At 39.4% G+C, this 21,309-nt stretch overlaps 1 protein-coding gene across 12 annotated transcripts in view; it reads right to left on the bottom strand.

The window, feature by feature from the left end:
* The window catches only part of cobl (cordon-bleu WH2 repeat protein), a 76,685-nt gene that overhangs the window by 15,856 nt on the left and 39,520 nt on the right, over nucleotides 1–21,309 (bottom strand). For 5 of the 12 annotated variants that reach the window (XM_053240718.1, XM_053240640.1, XM_053240694.1 and 2 more), the window contains 4 exons: nucleotides 20,514–20,602; nucleotides 19,383–19,454; nucleotides 15,599–15,793; nucleotides 6,224–6,635 (listed from right to left, as the gene is read on the bottom strand). In XM_053240718.1, coding sequence (XP_053096693.1) covers nucleotides 6,224–6,635; nucleotides 15,599–15,793; nucleotides 19,383–19,454; nucleotides 20,514–20,602 — 768 coding nt within the window. The remainder of the gene's footprint in view (nucleotides 1–6,223; nucleotides 6,636–15,598; nucleotides 15,794–19,382; nucleotides 19,455–20,513; nucleotides 20,603–21,309) is intronic. The other 7 variants (XM_053240824.1, XM_053240885.1, XM_053240917.1 and 4 more) reach the window with 3 other exon arrangements.

Raw genomic sequence — 21,309 nt, 5'->3', positions numbered from 1 at the left:
TTATGGGTGCAAAAGGGTCTTCATTTGGGGTTTCCAAAGCTCTTCTCAAACAATCAAACACAAACTGTGTCTTTTCCCAAATCATTATGTTGTAAGCTGGAGACTTCTCCAATAAGCTGTCATTCTCCCAATATGACTAGCTTAATTTGCAAGGAAATGCTAGTTACATGTGCAACTGTGGTCCTGTGAACATGGGATAACTGCCAGAGATGATAAGAATCACCTATTGGGCTATCACCAATTGCATATTCAGTGTGCACGGAGTAACACACACTATATGGCCAAAAGTATGTGGACAGCTGACCATCACAGCTATACGTGGTTCTTCCCCAAACTGTTGCCACAAAGTTTGAAGCACACAATTGTCTTGTGTCTTTGTATGCTGTAGCTTTAAGAAATTCCACTTTCCTGGAACTAAGGGGCCCAAACCTGTTCCAGCATGACAATGCCCCTGTGTGCAAAGTGAGGTCTGAAAAGACATGGCTTGCCAAGGCTGGTGTGGAAGAACTTGAGTGGCCTGAACAGAGCCCTGACCTCAAGCCCACTAAACACTTTTGGGAAGACTGCATGCCAGGTCTTCTTGTCTGACATCAGTGCCTGACCTCACTAATGCTCTTGTGACTGAATAGGCACAATTCCCCACTGCCATGCTCTAAAATCTAGTGGAAAGCCTTTCCAGAAAAGTGGAGGTTATGAGAACAGCATAGGGGGACTAAATCTACAACGGAATGAGACCATAATGTGTGAAAGGATGGGGAGATATGTCTAGATGGCCTGCTCCTTGGTGGAGGCACACGGTGGGAGCTAGCCATGCAAATACAGCAGTATCCTTATGCCAGTGGCCATCAGAGTGAATGATAGTCACATGATAACAATATTTATATCACATACCACATCGTGCAATCACTTCATGACTTTGTTGAAGGTCTCGGCATGTGTGAGCACGCAGACAAGAAGGTATTCAGGTGATTCTTACCACCCCTGGTGGTTAGGAGGGGTGAAATGGAGCTGCAGAGCTCATAGATCATAACAGCCATATTTCCGTGACAAATCTTCTTTTTCATTTTTATTAAATGACATGTGCTCCTTGTAAAACCAACCGTGTTTCTTTTAACACCTCCTGATCCTGAGAGCACAGTAATGCTAAAGGTGGTTGCGTCACCTCAGCCTATCTTTATCTGTGATTTGCTGACAGCAGGCAAATCCATCATCTTAATCTCTCCTTCCTCAGAGCTCATACGCACGCTGCAGCTCGTCCCCGAGGGCAGAGTCATGTCCTCCTGGCGCTGAACAATCTCTCTGAATGCTGCTGACTAAGCATGGCTGAGCACTGATGATGGATGAATGCCAGAAAATCTAAACAGTGTCATCATTAGCTTTAACACCTTGTCTTTAGCACGTCAACCATGTCTTTAACGCACCACACTAACTTCCTCCAGGTTGTGTAAGCCATGCATCATTATTAGCTCACATCATGCAAACTTTGCTCAAAAGGAAATAAATAAAGAATTAATATGAATACTGAAAATAAAATGTCAATGTGGCCTTTACTACTGGCTATATTTCCAAACTTTTGCTGCATTTCAAAATAAGAATGTAGATTCTTTTTCCATTTTTTTCCTGCAGAAGAAGCACCAGTCTTTTCAACAGTTCTCATTAGTTACAAACATCAATCATCATATGTAGTTCTATTTCACCAACTGATCGCTGAAAGCAAAAGACCCAGTTTTTGAGATCACCAAAAAAAACCATCTGCGACCTACGGGCCCATGAATACATGAGCTAGTGTGGTTGAGTGGTTCTCCCTCGCAATAATCACACTCTCCACTAGTGACCTTGTAAATTTAGCTGGACCCCACTAACAGGCATATAGTGGACAGAGTTGGTTTTCCCTCCATTTTCCTGTATCCCCGCCCAATCCTCTTTGCACACACTTAGGCTCAGTCTCACAGCCCCCACAGTCTCCTTACAAGTGGACTTGTGGCTTAGTGAACCTAACACGGTTGAGTAGTCTCCCTCAATACTGCCACTATCTGCTGCTGAGCTTGCTACATTAGCCTTACCACTGTTTGTTTTGTTCAAGCGGTTCATTTCATATGGTCCTAGTAGTAAGCTGCCAAGTTAGCTGGTTTCCACTATGCACAGCTTCGGCGCTGAGTGATTATGAGCCATGCTACGGTATGGATATCCCCTGTGCTGACTGCACAGTGATGCAGATGCTAACATAGAGTGACAGACTGGCAAATTTAGACCCTGATATTGAGTAGAATCTCACAGCCAACTGAAGCTTGTGTCTTTCAGCAGATTGTCCAATCCACTCCTTATCTGAGGATATCTATGTCTATAATCACGTCTGGGCGACATTCCTAGTTTGACAGGAAACTGACAGCTGAACTCTGATGTTCTGGCTTCAGCATTGTCCAGTCTGTTCTGTATACCGCTGGTCAGTCGTGACAGTCAGAAACACCAGTCACCTGGGCGGCATGAGGTCAAATGGCATTCTCCCCCTTGCACGAAAACTGCTCAGGTGGGCCCACCCACAGTTAGGCTCGCTGAGATCAGCTCACTAGTAGGGACAGCACAATGGTGCAGCGAACACTCTGTTGAGATACAGAGTGGCAGCTGCACACAGAATTGTTGTCCCAGATCTGGTCAACATTTGGCAAAGCACAGCTGGACCTCTTTGCTGATGCAAAACCTCAATGTCCAACAGTGGTTCTCTCTGGCAGAGCCGGACAGTCTGCAAGGTCAAAACGCACTGGCCCACAAATGGCCTCACTGTCTACTACATGCATTTCTGCCTCTACTGCTGATTCGGCACAGCTTTCAGCAATCAGACCACAGAGTCCTGCTTGTGGCCCCAAAATGGCCCGCAAGGCCTTGGTTTCCAGTGCTGTTCTCGCTAGTGGCCAGAATTCCTTGGCAGCTGCTTCCCTGAATAGATCTGCTGTCCCACTGACGGTTACCCAGCATTCATAGAAACACAAGTACATACCTAACTAGTTGTTTTTTTCCAATCAAATATTGCAGGAGCTTCGGTAACACCGTTATGAAATGTAAGCAAAACATGCTTCCACCAACAATTATTTGAATTATTTGAAATGATGCTAGGCAAACATCCATGGGCAACCTCTAAAACAGCACATTACCTTACTAAACAGTATGCTATCTGGTGTATATATTATTTTGCCAGCAAGCTAAGCTAGCTAGCTAAGCGCTTACCCGCCCTTACAAAGTTTTCCTGGTGACAATAACACCTGGCCTATGCCTGTGGCTACATTTAAATCTGTATACTATCCTAGTTGAATGTCAGATAGTAAGAATAGTATACCACTAAAGCTTACCACAGTGATCACCAGTGGTATACACAATTATTTCTTCAAAATCACCATTTATCACATTTATTCCCTTCATCAATATAGCAACTTTTCAAAAAAAAAATTATTCCCTTCATCAATACAGCAACTTTTCCAACTCATCCAAGAGTACAAGATTTTTTTTTTGTGATATTTAGGTATTATTTAAATTTTCTTGTATTTTTATTCAGGGCTCCAACTCAAAATAGAATCCCCCACTTATGATGAATTAACACAGAATTTGAGGTACAGAAGTTAGAATCTTAAGGTCTAGCTATTCCTGAGATCCAAGAACGAGGACTGCCATCCCTGGTCGTTCAAAATTACTGAAGTGATGCCCCAGAAACCAGACACACTAGCTAATCATCTAGACTGTTTATCTAAATAATAACAGGGACAAGAATGAATATAGATGTTCCTCCATCTGTAATGAAACAGATGGTGTTACACTATGTATGCGTTAGTAAAGTCCCTCTATCAGCAGCTCCAGTCACATCCTACAGCTGCAATTTCTTTTACCAGTGGTATCTGCTTCACAGATTCTGCTTCTCTTAAATGATGACTCTGCCTTATTTCCAGTTACGGCAGGCGAAAGTGAAGAAATCTTTGTTCATGAAGGGTTCATGGGGGTTTCCAAAATGGAATATCTTTATTGGTCTTGTAGCTTTTGGGCATTAACCAACATATATTGGCACTGGTAACTCAGTAGTTTAGGCTTGAGTAGAAGGTCATGATGTGAGTTCAGGCTGCCAGCCTGCTGGTCCCGTGATCAAGGTCCTTAACCTTTAAACCTGCTCCAAGGATGGTAATTAATGATTGACCCTGACTCCAAATGTTTTCTTACTACTGCCTCCAATTTGCTCCTAATAGACAGAGCTCTACCATCTAGTCATCATCTAGCTTTATGATTACGACAGTTCTCTTCCAGAAGCAATATGCTGGGCCGTATTTTGAGATGAAATGCTCAACACACTTGAAGCAATGGTAATGTGTGGAGCAACTAATATCAGAGAATAAGCAAAAAACTTCATTTTGAGTGAATTTCAATTTGTGTAATTAATGGAATGTGTTTCACAGAGTTGGTGAAAGAGAGAGCAGGATGATTTAATCCACAGATAACGTCTCGATTCCTATCTCTTGCGTTATACATCCAGTCAGGATCGAAATTAATTTCATCTGCTACAGAAACGACAAGGCTGGAGATATTAGTATAACTGATAGGACATTAAACACAGACATTTTTCATTCATATACTTTTCACATTAGTGTCAACTAACCTTCTTATAAAAGGGCTATTAATTTAGTGCTTTATACTCTATGTGACCAAGGCAATGCAAGACAAGCTAGCTGCATGAATTGAGGACAAAAGTGATCAGTATGTGATTAATATACACAGTTAAGAAAATGTTGTTTGACAGGCGTCAACTACAAGTCATGCTTCACCCCAGGGCTGATGTAACAGCTCTATGTTATTGCCCATGCACCTGGGAATTTGTACATTTGCCCAGTTGGGTCAGGAAAGTTTTTGGGTGGCGTTTCTGGACCTGTGCCAGTGCTGTCAGTTGCACAATATAGTCTTCTGGCTGACCTCTCTGTCTTTCTCTCTCCTTCTCTCTCTCTTCGAGAACAGGCTTCAACACGCTGAGAGAAAACTCTGCTCCAAGTCAGACCTGATGAAGACTGATGAAGGTGTAGCCAAAATGTCAACAAGATGAATTTTTGGTCTCCTTAAATTGTTGATTGCAAGCACAATTTTATAAGCAGGTGCTCACATATTCCTGAGAAATTCCTTTATGCTCATTATGTTCTGAAAAGCTGCCAATGGTCTCTATCACTTAAGCCCATTGCAACAAACTGGCCAGAACATTGTGTAACAAGAACTCAAAATACAGTATGTCTACAGTCATGGGAATCCTGTAAACAGTTGAGAGCTGACAGTAAAACGGGGGGAAAAACACAGAAACATCAGTGTTGCATCTGTCATTACTCCCTCAATCTGTTGAAAACTTGACTAGTAACAATTCAGTTTTAAGCTAAGCATGTGCTGATAATCAGCTATGTATCATACCGTGATATTCAACACTTGTGATATGATTATCATGGTCACTTAAAAACATAATTTGAAAAAGTTGTAAATTATCTTTAATAGTAACCAATATGCTTGTGCTCAACATGTCAAGCTAAAATAGCTAGAACTAGCAAAACTACACAAAATATCTTTAACAGGCACAGTCTACCTCATGCTGAAATGAAAAAGTGGAAAAAATGGCACTATATCATCATCATGGACTCACTGACAACCCTTTGGCACAGATAATCCTATGTAAACAATGCTAGTTGTGTTTTTATCTAAGCTATGACGATGTCCAGTTACTGTGAGTAAAACGTTTAGAGGTTTGATATAAATAAAGCCCATGCCACTTCCTGATTTTGTGGTCACAGGTTTCTCTGGGTCAAAAACGTACAAGCTTAAGATATACTAGGTCAACCGATCACAAACTTGATCACGATCATGTGACATCACTACTAACCTTTTTTTAATCACTTCTACAGCTTGCACTTAGCATTGGAATGAATATAAGGGTTTGACATTAGCTCAGCTATCCAGCTAACTAAATGATGTTGAGTAGCTAGATACGTTTGCTAGCAAGCTATTAAACTATAGTGGTCATGACATATGATCGTGCTTGCGTTTAAATCAGGATCAGGATGTGTCTGCTAAGGTAAGGTTTTTTGTTGAATGTTGCCCAACAAGTACAGCTAAACATGTAGGTATTTTGTATGAAGGAAATTCGATAAAAATGTCATAGGTAATGTTTAGAAATTCTAGCCTTTGTGATACAAGTTGAACATTTCCAAGTACAAACCTATTGCACTTTGACGGCTGTTCTCCACTTCCTCCATTTTAAGCTCCAGCGCAGATTCTGTCTCCTCAGGCTCTCTCTTAACAAAGCTTCTGCGTGCCGGCTGTTGATTCGGTTCTGGAACTGGTTCCACCTTGGAGGTCAACTCAATGGCCGGCTCGGCCATGGCTTCCTCAGCCAGGCTGCTGGATTCAGCGGCGTCATCGCTGCTGGAGCTGCTGCAGGTGGAGGCAGCCGGTTCTGAGTCCTCAATGCTGTGACTCAGATCGGACATGGAGTCTTCGGATGCCGCAGTAGCGCTGGGTACCTGGGCAGCAGCCACGGCGAGAGCTGGTGAGGAGGTGGTGGGATGTACGGTAGGTGGTGGAAGCGGGGCTTTCCGTTTCTTTAGCTGACTTGGCGAGCTGGGTTTTGTCTAGGAAAGATGAAAAGGACAAAATAAGTTTTGAGAACAGCTGAACCAATTTCTTTTATCCATATATCGCATGGTGTATGCACTCATTCACAGTTGATTGAGCGTAGGTACATTGTGGATATTTCGACAGCCGGTATCTGATTACAAACTGAATTGATGTCTGTTACACCACAGTACGTAGCTATCCAACAGCTTGATTAAAGCATGACATTCACTGTGTAAGGAAATCACAGTTATCTAGCAAGGTTTTAGACATTTTTAGGCAATATTGTCTAAAAGGAATTTCATTTGCATTTAATATGTAATAAATAAAACAACAAATTATTTTAATTAATTTGATAGTAGTCATTTTCATCATAAACAGTTTTATGAGTCTTTAATGATTCTGCCATCTCTATATTATCTATTACAACTATATTATTACTATATTATCAGTTAGAATTTTCCTAGTAAATACCCTGCCTATCTCTACTGTACATTTGTAAGCTCCTCATGAAAAAAAAAAAAAAGATAAGCTTACAATTTATCAGCATCGTACACATCAGTCTCTGTCTCATCACCTGTTGTTCAATCAGTCCTCTTCTGTTCATGAAATTTCCCATATTTTTATTAAGCCTTTTAAACATTTTTATAATGTTGAGTGTGTAAGTGCTCTTCTGGGATAAAATTGCTATATATTGTTTCAATTATATTTTCAATAGTTTCTGTCATCAAGGTTACAAGAACTAGCAATACACTTGCTGGTTATAATACAATAAATGTCCAAGGAGAAGAATTAGAAAGCATGCCAATCAAACCACTGTTCCTATATAAAAAGTCTAGTGAAAATGCGAGTACGCAAACGGCAAATGAAGACAATGAAAAATTTGCTTTTCAGTTAAAATGCTGTGTATGATGAAACTGAAATAAGTAGACACAGCCATAGACACGTAAACATAGACAACAGACACAAACAAGTTTCTAAGATGGTCTCAAAAGCACAAATTTGGGTCAGAGTTGAGCTAAATATTCAGCTTTATTCCAAGAACAAAGAAAGTGGTTTCTGTTAACTGTATATGCATACTGAAGTAGCAATGACCTGAAAAGACCTTCATGGGGAAACACACATGCTTATTTTTGAGGACAAAGGAAGGGTACGAGAGAGGGACCGGGTCACACTAACAACAGGAATGTGTGGTATAGTGGGCTCTTGTCCTGTCCTACTTTTTCAAAAGCAGTAATTAGGAACTGCTCTTGTTAGAGTACAAGCATTTAGTATGCCAAGAATGAAACATACTATATATGTAGCATATCTTAGCTAAGTCCAATATAACGTAACATGCCTGACACATTCGGAAAATCTTTTTCAGAAGTAATAGAAGCGAGGAAAAAAAATTCAGCCAGTGAATTTCATCAAATGCCTCAATGGGGTTGTATTTATCTTTTAATAAAAGTATGTGTCATAAAAACTAAAAAACTACAGTGACCCCTTATATTGTTGTGAATGTTTAGAAGTCACCCTATTGAGAATAGAAACCTGTCAGATTATTATAAAGACTTTAAATACACAGATTCTGTTGTAGTGTATGCTTTGCCTTTTCTGGAACCAGTGTTAATAACCAGTGGGCAGTGTTATTTTCAAGACCTGATGGTAACACCTCACATGTTTTGTAAGAGGTACTTTGTATTTGAAGTTGCAGAGTTTACATTTCACCTTCTGGGAATCATCAAAGATGCCGCTCGTGGTGAACAGATATAAGGGGATAGGTCAAACAAAAAGAGATCATACAGACCCCCTTGAAAGGTACGGACTAGATATTATCTGCCTTACATCCTTACAAACCGTGGTCCCTGTTGGGTTTGGGGATACTCTCCAGTCCCAGGTTGAGTGCCTCACAGCAGAAGTTTTTCCAGGTGGTCAAGAGGGTTGCTCTATGAGGTGTATAGTCCCACGGAGTAAAACTTGGAGAAGTCAGGGCAAGTACTCAGAAGGGTACCTCCTACTGACTCCATAAGGCTACTGGGGGACTTCAATGCTTACGTTGGGTCTAACAGAAATACCTGGAGGGGTGTGACTGCAGTAATGGCTTCCTGGATCTGAACCCAAGCAGTGACTTCTGTGCAAGCCATGACAATAGACAATAGCACACTTTGAACACAATGTTGCTCATAAGTGTACTTGATACCAGAGCACTGTTTCCCCAACACAACAACCAAACAGAATGGTGAGTGCGTCCCTGTGCTGTGTCTGACACATATTCATGCAGTTATACAAACTGTGCTCTGCCGGTAAGATAATCCATTGTCCATGATAAGATGGTTTTGTTCACCTGCATCCTCCAGAGCAGGTTCACCCCCAACAACATGGGTTGTGTGGTATTGAATGCACTGGAGAATTTAAAGAAAATAATCCTCACAATGCTGCTTGTTTCGTCCAAATGCTAGTACACTCTGCCCAGCAGACAGATTGCTGCTTCATCCACTCCAATGCTATCCTGACATGCAAACTGCAGGGGGTCCATCGTTGTCCTAACCAGTGGTTGAAGGTGAGCTAATACCAGCCTCCCCAGGGTCTTTGTTATGCACTGTTAGATGTTTAAAATCCCTACCTGCTCAAGGCGCCAAACGTAGCCCTCTGGTATTTGACAAAGAAATTTTATGTGCCAATGACTAGAAGGTTGCGAGTTCGAAACATTGGGTGCAGTCACTCTCTATTAAGCACTATTCACATAATTTTCCCTCCTGTTATTGGAGGACTCTTTTTTCTAGGGTAAAGTTCATGCTGAACTTCAGACTAACACCCCCAACAGCAGCACCTTCCCAGTAAATGCATATTTAAGACTACAGACTTCAGGCCTATAGCACACACATACACACACACACACACACACACACACTTCACCCTTCACTCCAAAGTACAACAGTACATCTACAGCAAAGAAAAGAAAGGAAAGAGGGGAGGGGTGCAAAAAGAAGCAATTTGGGAGCGAAGACAATGCAACAGACCACAAGAAGAAAGTGGGAGGGAAGGGAGTGGAGGATGAAAGGGAAGGCAGTAACAGTATTTGAGGGCCCTCTTCAAGTTTTAATAAAAACAAATTTTTTTAAATTATACTTTAATCATGGTTATAATTCCTCACTAGTTTCTTACTGACTGGGGATAGTCAATGTATAATGGACCATACATGGGTTAATAAGTGAGAAGGTTAATTAACATTGTCTTAGGAGTGTAAATGTATTACACTTTAAATAAAACATGAGGTGTCACAACAGCTTAAAAGGGAAACGAGATATCTGGATATACATCAAGTTCATATGAACTATAAAAGGCCTAGTGGCAGAGTAGATGGTATTGCCACTTCACAGATCCAGGCCCTGGGAATCGCTTCTCAGCTCTGGTTATTGCCTGTGTAGATTTTTCTACATTCTCCTTGTGTCAGTGGTGGGTTTTCCTTTGGGTTCTGCTTTTTTCCCCTAACTCTGAGTAGGTGGATGGGCTGCACTAGGTATAAATTACATTTAGTTTAAATAAGTGTGTTGGTTTGTGTCAGTTTAAAATGAGATTCTTAAATAATATGATGTCTTCTAAAATACCAGGTATCTGAGTAATGTCCTGAGAGAAGTTTTCAATAACAGTCCTTTTTTCCCCCCCTCAGCCTTTCCTCTTGTAATCCTGCGCAATGCTGGCAATAAAGAATATGTTAAATGTTAAGCAGGTTCCTGCTTAAAGCCAAGCTATTTAATTACTCTGTCCTGTACCCTGCTCACAAGCTGGAACATTTGATTTACTCCTTCTTTTCAGTTTCAATCAATCTTCATCATATCCTTTACTTACACACCCACGAACAAACACACGTAGCCCAACACCACCACTTGTGCAACTACGCATTAGGACATTTGATTTGCTACAAGGAACCAGTTTCTTTATTGTGGAGTACACAGTGTTTTCATCCTGATGTTACTCTGAGGTTAAGTCGCTATAAGCAGTGTGTTCAGTTCCTCTCATCTTGTTTTATGTTAACAGGGTGAACCTCTGAAGCTGCAGTAGTGAGCCACCACTCTGAGGACAAGAGGTACTTGGGCATGATATTTATGAAGAATTAACTGTTGCCTGGATCACACACATGTCCAACATATTCCACTGGTATGAGAAATAAAGCTGAGGATACCATTTCCTAAGTGCAAGGTTACTGTATTACAAAAAATCACCACACTGAACTGCCCAGTCAGAAATTAGAAATGGTTTTGAGATGAGTGTTCATCAGTTAGCAAATAGCAGTAAAAGAGCAGATCTCATCCAAGATCGGAGCTCTATGTTTTTCATACTTTTCAGAAAAAAACAGATTTTGGAAGAAAATGTGTGTATTGTTCCAGATTTAGGTATATATCTGTTTCGAACAATTTTTGGTGTCTCATTGACAGTAGTTATGCAGTAGAAAGTGGTACAACTTTGGTTAGCCTTAAGCTTGGTAATTTATGGTCTGCCTCTTTCCTTGCAAAATTAGAAAGAGAGAGGCAGAGCATAAATTACCAAGTTTACCAAGTTTATTTGAATGAGGCAAAGCTCCTTAAGTTGGACATTGATCCAGCAGTTCAAATAAATCAAGTTCATCAAAAGAAGACTGAGATCCACTGCTAAGACAAACTACTCCAGCATTAATAGCAGATCAATTCTGAGTAATTTCTTTTTTTTTTTTTCTCTTTAATGGAATTATAAGGGTTTCACAAAGCCATGCAAGGGTACATTCTAAAGCTTAGAGAAGTCCAGAAAGCTCTGGACTCATAAGTACCAAACACATAAAAAAACAATCTGTTACATACACTATATGGCCAAAAGTTTGTGGAAACCTGACCACACTCGGGTTCTTCCACTCCAACATTGGCAAACCATGTCATCATGGACCTTGCTTTGTGCACAGGGGAACTGTCCCGCTGGAACATGTTTGGGCTGGGCGCCTTAGTTAAAGTGAAGGGAAATTGTACTACTACAGAATACAACGACATTCTATACAATTGTGTGTTTCCAACTTTGTGGCAACAGTTTGGGGAAGAACCACATATGGGTATGATGATCAGATGTCCACAAAGATCCACTAGGTATAATTTAGTGTATTTGTGTGGCTGTGCAGAAACCTTAATCCAGCAAATCCAGTTTAAGTGGGAAAGGCAAAATGTGCACGATCAAAAATCTTTCTTTGAGGAGCTTTGCCTCTTTTTTCAGAAATCATGTTCACCGAAAGAGAATAGAGACCCACTGGCTCCCACTGACAGTTTGTAAGGGAGGAAAACAAAACAAGAATGGCTGCCAAGTGGTTTGGGATGTGGAAGCCTTGGGCAGTGAAAAATGCATGCTTGTTCAAAAGAGACAGTGGAACTCTGATCAGATGAAACAGACACTGAAGATCTGCTTATCCGTTCATGGATGACTTGTGCCAAACATGTGGCTCAATTCTCCTGCCAATCCACAAATGCAGTCAGCATAGCATCTTCAAACAATATTTAAAGAATGCCAGAAGGCTCCAAAACTGCTTAAATATTCCACTGTAATCACATAGTTGTGTGATGATTGTGTTGCTTGGCTTCATTATATCTTTGTGTGGTTGGCTTGATGGAGTCTTCATGGCCTGTGTACAAACCAAAACCTATAAGGTTCTCATAGGGTCAGGGGTTAAACGGTTGGACACAGGGAACCCTTCCAGACTAAGAGACTTCCGGACTAATTTCCAAGGACCTCCTTAGTATCACAGCACAGATTTAACAATAGGGCACGTATGTACCCTCATATTAATTTATTCAATCCATTACAGCTTTTTACTCCTGAATGTTCCACTCGTTCCAGATGTACATTTGAAACACTGTTTGTTATATTAACAACACGTCCTGGGTTTATTAAAATTGCAGTTATATTTCCATGAACATTATTTTCACTTGGTTCTTAGTTACTGCGTTTAGATGAACAATTTAAAGTGCTGCATCAAGTGTCGTGTTCAATCTCAAACCTCAGTCAATCCACACTGGACACACTCAGCTACATTTCTATACAGCCTACTGCCAGGAGAAAGATCAATAGAGTACTTTAATTTGAATCTGTTTTGGCATTTTTATTTTGTTTTGAGAGAGAGTTTAATATTCTGTATAAGCCTAGTTTAAGGGTCACCAGAATCCCCCATTGACAACCATGTTGCATAGCTAAGTAAACCTGTTTGCTTGTCAGTAAGTGGCGGCTTACAAAAGTGGCGGCTTGTAAAAGGAGCAAGTGGGTCAGAGCCCCACCATATACAGTGTATCTGCCATAATCTTCATAAAGTCCTCACTGGGGTCCCTGGTGGTCTAGTGCCTAAGGATCGTGTGCTCTCACTGCCATGGCCTGGGATCGATTCTCAGGCAGAGAACCCACCCAGCCACTGGGAGTGTACTCTCAGTGTTGGTCCCAAGCCCGGGTAAAACGGGAGGGTTGCATCAGGAAGGGCATCCGGCATAAAACCTGTGCCAAATCAAACATGTGGACCAATGATCTGCTATGGTGGCCCCTAACGGGAGCAGTCAAAAGAACAACAACAACTGTCATTAAGTCCACATTCACAATTCCATGCATTTTAAATTCCTCTGGCATTCTAATTACCTATTTTGAGTGACCAACAATTAAAAAAAACAAAACAAAAATTGCTATTTGACAGGCATAAGCCAGTGTTCCATTGATTTGTTCACTTTTCTAGTCCCTGCCCCTACTCACTGCCCCTTATTAATGCACCTAGTGGTCAAATCTAAGAACTGCACAAGCACTATCACACTACCCCATGCTCGCTCTGTGTACAGGAAAGTTAATGATAATGTGATAATGTGAATTATTCCTTAGGTAGACAACTATGATAACGTAATAAAAAAAAATAACCGTAACAACTTCGATACTAGTTATACTAGTTATACTAGTTATCACAAATACAGTCAGGGATAGTCTGGACATACATCAAAGACAACATGGCTGTACGTTAAAGACGCAAAATGATGCCCTTTATTGTTCTGCTTACAACTGCATATTTTCAATGAAGACAACATTCAATGCCACATGACTATTAAACTACCTTCGATAATAGAATAGAATAGAAATAGAAATATAAAAATTTTTTTAAAGCAGACTTGTAAAAAGAAAGTATGCTACTCGGATTTAAAACTCTTTTAGCATAAACTCATATACAGTATTTTATGCCTTTATCTATAAGCATAACTTTTGCTAGAAGTTCTTGTTTGGACCAGGAATCCATTCAGAATGACATTATGAGGCTTACAATCTGATGTATGCGATAATCAGCGGGTCCTTGGAGACGATCTGTGAGCTGAGCTGTATGAGTGAGTGGTCTAAAATAAGCGTGGAGGCAGCAGCTGTCCTCATGTGACTGCACTCAGATTACACGAGGGCACACAGACATGGCGCAACCGCTTTCAATAAGTCTTGAGGCTGCAAACTTAGTGGCATCAAACAGATGTAATGTGTGATTTGCTGGGAGGGTGTAAAGTCAGTTAGTCTTCCATTTTTGCCTCGTAGCAAGCCAGTGGAAACTTGGGAAAACTTATACTTTATTGAATATTTGATTGGAAACCAACAAAACAGCCAAGAATCTTTCAATCTAAAATCGGGTTTGTACACAATATGCAAATGTGGCATCGGACATGAAAAGAGAAAAAAAGAAATATATCTTCAGTAAGTCTAGCTGTGTCAGCGGCAGATCAGTTTGATTGTAGAAACAGCGATCACACAGCGTTCACTCTATTATGATAATGCCACAGCCATGCGCGGCCCAGTCTCTGAGAGACTGGAGATCAGGGATGAGGAGGCAAAAGGGCTTTTAAGGGTGGCAGTTTAAAGGTCTTAAGGGTCACCCAGGGCCACAGTATTGACATGTTAATAGACATAAGTGCCATATGAGGAAAAATTATGAACCTGATTGGTTGGGTACAGAAGAAAAATTTGCCCTGACAGTGCCACTGGTGAATTCAGTGATGCACTAATGCTGTGCCATGCATACACCTCATTCAATTATACACCTCTACAACTGCCAGTTGAATTCTTAGCAATAAGTGTGCAGGTTTTGCAGACATTGGGCGTATGTTGCCAGGGAATGCTCCTTTTATTTAGGCCAAGTGCAATGGTTGACTACTGAGTGATGGTGTATTTCCTCTCCATATATTTATTACTAACACTTGCTCACTCACAGCCCATAGCTGAGGAACATTTCTATTCCGGACTCAAAGAATGGTGATTAGAGCACTATACATACGGAACTAACACACCTGCTTAAAGTGGAAATCCAGGAGGACAAGGGGTATTTCCTGACATTGCATTTCCTGTGTGGAAGCACAAACTAGTGTTATGAGAGCGGCTCTAGGGAAATGATTGGTCCTTGTGTTTTGTTTCATTTAAAAAAAAAAAAAAAAAGTTTGTTCAGTGAACATGACTTTAATGAACACTGTATTATAAAATGGCATGTTTAACCAAAAAAAAAAAAAAAAAAAAAAAAAAAAAAGAACAGAAAAAAAAAAAGAAAATCCAAATGCCCAAAGACTAATTTGATAACAATGCCCCACAAATAAAATGTGTAACCAAAAGTCTGTGCACCCTAAAAGAAAGTCTATTTTTTTATTTATTTATTGGTCACAATAGTTGTTTCACTGTAACGAGTAGCAAAGATGGACAATGGTAAAATATTGAGGAAACTCTGTTAGATATCTTTTTAAAGATGCTTGCCTTGCATTCCTTGCTTGTAGGATACATCAATATTTCAAGTTTTTTTTGCAAATAAATTGTAAAAATAGAAGATTTCCCCTTCCAGAAACTATGGGGATGCAAAATTTTGCACTTGACTGAATACTAGACAACCAATTACCAGCATATGCTTGTACATGTGTGTTAGTGTACCTTCGTTTGAGGTGTGTGTGTGTGTGTGCGTGTGTGTGGGGGAGTGTATGAGTAAGGCGTGTGCTCGCACCTGTGCCACCGGTGCAGGACTGCTCTGCGTTTGTGTCTGCATGAGTGTAGGAGCTGAAGGATGAGGTGGAGCTGGAGCGCGCCGTTTCTTGGGCTCCATTTTGGGAGACAGCCTGGAGAGGTTCATGGCCGATTGTGATTGGCCCAGAGTGTTGGGACGAGCCTCTACACACACGCCGCTGACCGCCGACAGACCCTGAGGGAGGACAAACATACACAAACGCAGTGGTTAAACATGCACAAACATGCCTGCACACTGATTTGTGGCCAACTGTGTGCATGCGTGTGTGTGTGTTGCAGAGGTCAATGGAGGTGAGTGTGATGTAACAGCTGTATTACACACATTGAGCTAGAAGGTATGGCTAAATGTTAAATGTCAAGTGGCATGTCCTGGAGTCACTCAACAAGAGGCTTTAACCTTTCTTACACACACACACACAAACACACAGTAAATGTAGCAGCTGCCTGTGTCTTCACTAGGCTCAGTGACAAAATCTCAATTATGAAACCATGCATTAAAAACCCTACAAAAATGCAGCCATTCCCACGTGACGCCTTGTTGCTGTTTATGCCGCTTCTTAGCAGACAGCTGTGGAACACGAGCCCTTCTTCGAAAAGTACGTACAGGCTGTATGCAGAAAATCTCTGGCTGTTTCAACTCCTGCTATTGCAGCTGGCTGACTCCCCAAGCGCCTCATAGCTAGCTGCCTTATTTGCATATTGCTGTAAAGAAAAGAGTTCCGATTACAATGGGCTCGAAACCCAGACAACGAGAGCACGGATAAACGCTAGGGGTAAACATGGGGGTAGCTATCTTCCAAATGTAGTCGGTCAGCCAAGACACTGTCTAGCAGTGGAGTTACGAGGCTAGTATATCTTGGGGCTGTCAATTATCAGGAACTAAAAAAAAACGAAAAAAAAATTGTTTTTGAATTCTCGATTCTGATTGGTCAGAAGGTGTTGATTCATTTTCTATAACAGCAGATCTGACAGGGGTTTCCCGGCTGTAATTCAAATCACAGCTTTATATTAATGCACTCATTTTAACATGTTCTTCGTTTCTATAGTAACAACTTGTATAATGGCCATTCCATCATTCATTCAAAGACTAATAATAAATAGAGCTTTTTTAAATTAGTTTATCATAGAAAAAGAATGCTAATCGTTTATACAGTGTAACAAGGTTTATGTTCCAGTGTTAGCAGTTTGAAATGCTAAGTCTTCAGGATAGAGAACTTTCTGGTTTCTGGGTAACATGACAAAGTAGGTTTTTTCTTATTAACTTCAAGAGAGAAAAAAGGGCATCTGGTAAGGTAACGTCTGTTTATATCTGTTATAACGCAATATAAGTGATAGGAACTTGTGTCACCGTTGTTCCATTACATTAAATGTAACTATAAATGGATAAAAAGTGTGATATGCCATTTGTTAATAAATAAAACACTTCTAATTGTTGGCAAATTGCTGTGGTATAAGAGGAATAAAACACTAGAAGACACGCTGCTATAGGAAATTAATCAACTTTAGGGTGGTAAGTGCAACTCACATCTACCTGAAGTACAATCACATTTGAATCAATGAGTCAAAATTATGATCAGTTTAAGGTTTTTAAGGACATGGTGTGACCCGACTTGGCCTTTAGGAGGAAACAAGGAGACGGTGTTTACAAATGCAGCCTAGATATGATAAGATCTGGAGTGCTTCACTGACTTCGTGTGTCATCACCAGTCATGAACAATACTGGGCTTGTAGCATGTGTGCCATCACTAAAACAATCTAAATATGGGAGATGGGTAAGTAATGGGACTATGTTAGTGTTAACATCACGTTTTCAGTGGTGGGATTATTTCCAATCCCTAAATGTGTTGTTTTGTTCCCACTGGGAAAATTCTGATCAATCAAATTAATCTTGTGTGTTTGGTTTAATCACAGCATTCCCACTATCTAGCCTATGATAACCATTTTGGTCTGAATAATGCAGGTCAGTCTTGAACCTTAAACATCAAGCTTTGTAATGATGCAGTTTTAATATGTCGCAGTCACAGTATGAAGCACAATTATCTCAATGTAATGTTTTGTCTCTATCCTGGAGCTCTGCAGGTTTCAGTTATCATCATGGAAAGTCATGCTAATTCGCACAAGTTTCATATTTGAATGTATTGACTGAGTTATTAGTGATTTAAATGTAAAAAAAAAAACTGTAAATAAACAAAATGAAACAACATAATAATACACAAATGTATTACTGAAGGCTGCAAAATATATAGTAATCTTCAGCTTATAATAATCATTTTTTAAAAAAAAGTTGTTATTTAAAAAACAAAGAAAACAAAGTTTTCCATAAGACAGTATTTATTTAACATGTGAGGAAAGAGTCCTCCAGTGACATGTCATGACAAGCTACTCTTTTTTTTTGTCTTATTGACTTGAAGAAAGAGAAGATGAGAGCCTGGTGAGAACCTGACGGTTTGTAGCTGTTATAAGTAAGTGATAAAAGAAATTAACATTTAACTCAACTATAAATGGATGAAAGGTACAGTGTGACATTCTTTAATGAATAAAATATGCTTGTTATTGTCAGAAAATTGATGTGGTATAAGAGGAATCAAACCCTGTGGGATGTGTTCACGGAGGTAACAGTAACTTAACTTCACATCAGGCCACATCACACTGCTGCACTGTTGATTATTTTTGTATAACAGAATGCCCTCTAGTGTTTTATTTCTTGATATATTTAATTGGTGTTACACACAACACACAAAAGGTTCCAAAATTGACTAAATAAAGAAAAGGATTTTTTTTAACTAAACCAAAAAAAACCTTTGCATTTAAGCACCTATGGTGCTTTATACAAGTCAGATGAAGTTAAAAATAAAGAAGTTAAACCTCCTTTTAGGGATCTAATAATCAGAAGATTTGGATCGATACATCGATTTAAAAGGCAATGACTGACATGAGTTGAGGCAACAATCATAAATCAATTATTATCAAAAAAAAGGACAGAACTGGAGTGTAAATAAAAGTGAATAAAATTGCAAAAATACTGAGTCATTGCCTCAAGAATCAGAATCATGTTGTATTGTAGCTGATTCCGTGGCATCATCAAATATCAAATCATTGCCTTATGAATCAGAATTTTATTATATAGTAGAGGAATCAGTGGTGTTATCAAATTTTGAATCTTTGCCTTATGAACTGAAATCAAATCGTAACATAGCAGATTCAATGGTATCATCAAATAGCGAATTGTTGCCTTATGAATCAGAATTGTATCGTATTACAGCAGATTCATTGGTATCGTCAAATATCATTCAACGATAAATCATTTTGGTCCCAATCATCTTTAAACATAAGCACCAATCTCCAACAGAGTTTTAATATATCATATTCCAACTTTTCACAGTCTTTTAGATCAATAATGTACAGGTAATGCCTGATACACCATGGATTTATGTGTGACTACTGCCCTCTGGTGGCACAAAGAGCTCATACACAAGTATAAGGTGAAGCTTTAGGGCACAGTCTTCCAAACGCCATAAGGTTAGAAGAATAAGTGAGAAAATCTTTATTTCAGGAATTTCAGGAACAAAGCTGAGAAACAGCAACCATATTTTCAATCAAACACAAAATCAATAATAATAATAATAATAATAGTTTAAAGCTTATTATTATTTGGTGAGTTGTGTTTGAGCTGTAGTGACAGGAATGAGAGAGAAAATGAAAGGCAGTGTGTGTTTGTGTTAGTGTTAGTAAGAGGACAGAGACACACAGGGGTTAGTACTTACACTGATGTTAGTGTGTGTGTTTTGCATGAGCCTGCCATCGTCCTGATCCATGTCATCAGAGAACTCTTCTGTCTGAAACAGGGAGCGCAGAGAACTTCTACATACATACTCGGGATGTAACCTGATACATTATTCGTTGCATATCTCTAGTTGGGAGCTCGAGTGATGTAGCTGAGTTTGAGAAATTGTCAGAGTTCACTGTCAATTCACACACCATGCTGATACTGCTAACATTTCTACCTGTTTTCCAGTGTTTCGTGGGGTTTAAACGCTTCGGGTTTAAATCCGAATAGAGATGCAGATATTTTGAGCGCTACAGAAATATAATGCCATTGTGTTACATCCCTAATACACACACTGAGTGTTTGGGGTTGCTAGACATCATGATAAAGCCTTTTATATCCTGTTCAGCATTCAGACTCAGAAATAATGGAGATTTGTTCATTGGAGAATTTTATACATGCACTATTGTGTTCATTATTCTTCAAGGTTCAGTAACAGTTAGACAATTCAAGATGTGCTACTGTGACAATTTGACTACAATAATCACCTTGACATAGGTATTAGAATAATACCTAGATACTGGAAATGGATAATGAAAAACTGGCAATTAAAAAATCATTACAAATAAATCACAAAATTTAAAACAAAAAAACATTTGAATGTTTTAAGCGTTGCTAAGTTTTTTACTTTGTATTACGGCTCAGTAATAAAACAACCATAAATGCATATTTGAGGTGCAAAGTTTTCGCGATAATGACTATGAGCAACTCATACTCGTGTAATGTTGAGATTAAAGTATGAATGAGTTAATTATATCTGTGAAAAGAATGAATAATAAAACTTAAGGTTGTAGGTGATTTAAGAAGAATAAATAATGTTTCTTTTACTTTAATATGGAAAACAATTGTGAAATAAACTTGCGATGTTCTTACACTGATACAGTAATATTATGCTAAACGCAGCTACTTCCGTTATCCCATCAAACACTACTAGACAGCTAAGCTAGCAATGTTAGATAGCTTTGTTTACATCTAAGCTGTGAAACTAGTGAGCGTGTCCCAAATTTTTAACCTGTAATATCGTGAGTGGTGTTAAGACACTGGCACGTTACTAGTGTACATCCCTTACCTTCGATTTCCTCCGATTGAAGCTGAACAAGCCAAGAAGTCCCTTCTTCTCGCCTCCACTGGCACTAGTGTTGGAGTTGAGAGATTCTGCTGAAATATAAACAGTTTCACTGACTGTAACTAATAACAGTAGCAAAGGTGGAATGAATACACGCATAAACACAGTCAAGTCCACTACTAAGAACTGTTTTTTGTTTTATAATCAATTAATAACTAGTACATCTCACTAATATATCTCAAATAAGATTCTTCTGCATAGGTGCCAAAATTTATGGTTTAGCCATAGTATTTACAATTTTGACTCCTTATTAAGGGAATGTAAATTTTATTTTATTTTTTTAAAGTGTGTTCTTACTGAGTGAATGCAGTAGGGATAATCTTGTATATTATATCAATACCACGTGTTAAAACGAACAGCTTTGGGAAAAACAGTTCTCAGTTTTCAATTTAGACAAAATGTAGTTGATCAGCTATATTTTTGTGTGCAACATTTTTTTTTGTGCTCAAGCTACAATAACAATGTAGCTAACATAATGGATTCTCACACAAAAATAAAAAAAAACCTTATTAAAAATTCACTGTATGAGGGCTTTGTGCAAAGATGCACCAAAGGAAGATTGGTGGGGGGTGCCGAGATTTGAACTCATGACCTTCTGATCAAAGCCATAACCACTGAGCCACTATTACCTACTCTTCTGTCTATAACCTATACTCGGTTCAAATTACATTGTCATATGAGGAAGAGTCCATGCCAGATCGAAAAACAACCCCACCAGTGGCAGAATATACACTCTCAT

The sequence above is a fragment of the Pangasianodon hypophthalmus genome, chromosome 1, assembly GCF_027358585.1.
Source record: "Pangasianodon hypophthalmus isolate fPanHyp1 chromosome 1, fPanHyp1.pri, whole genome shotgun sequence".
In the NCBI taxonomy this organism is placed as follows: domain Eukaryota; kingdom Metazoa; phylum Chordata; class Actinopteri; order Siluriformes; family Pangasiidae; genus Pangasianodon; species Pangasianodon hypophthalmus.
Note: the sequence above shows the minus strand (reverse complement) of the source record. Positions and strands in the feature narration are given on the sequence as shown.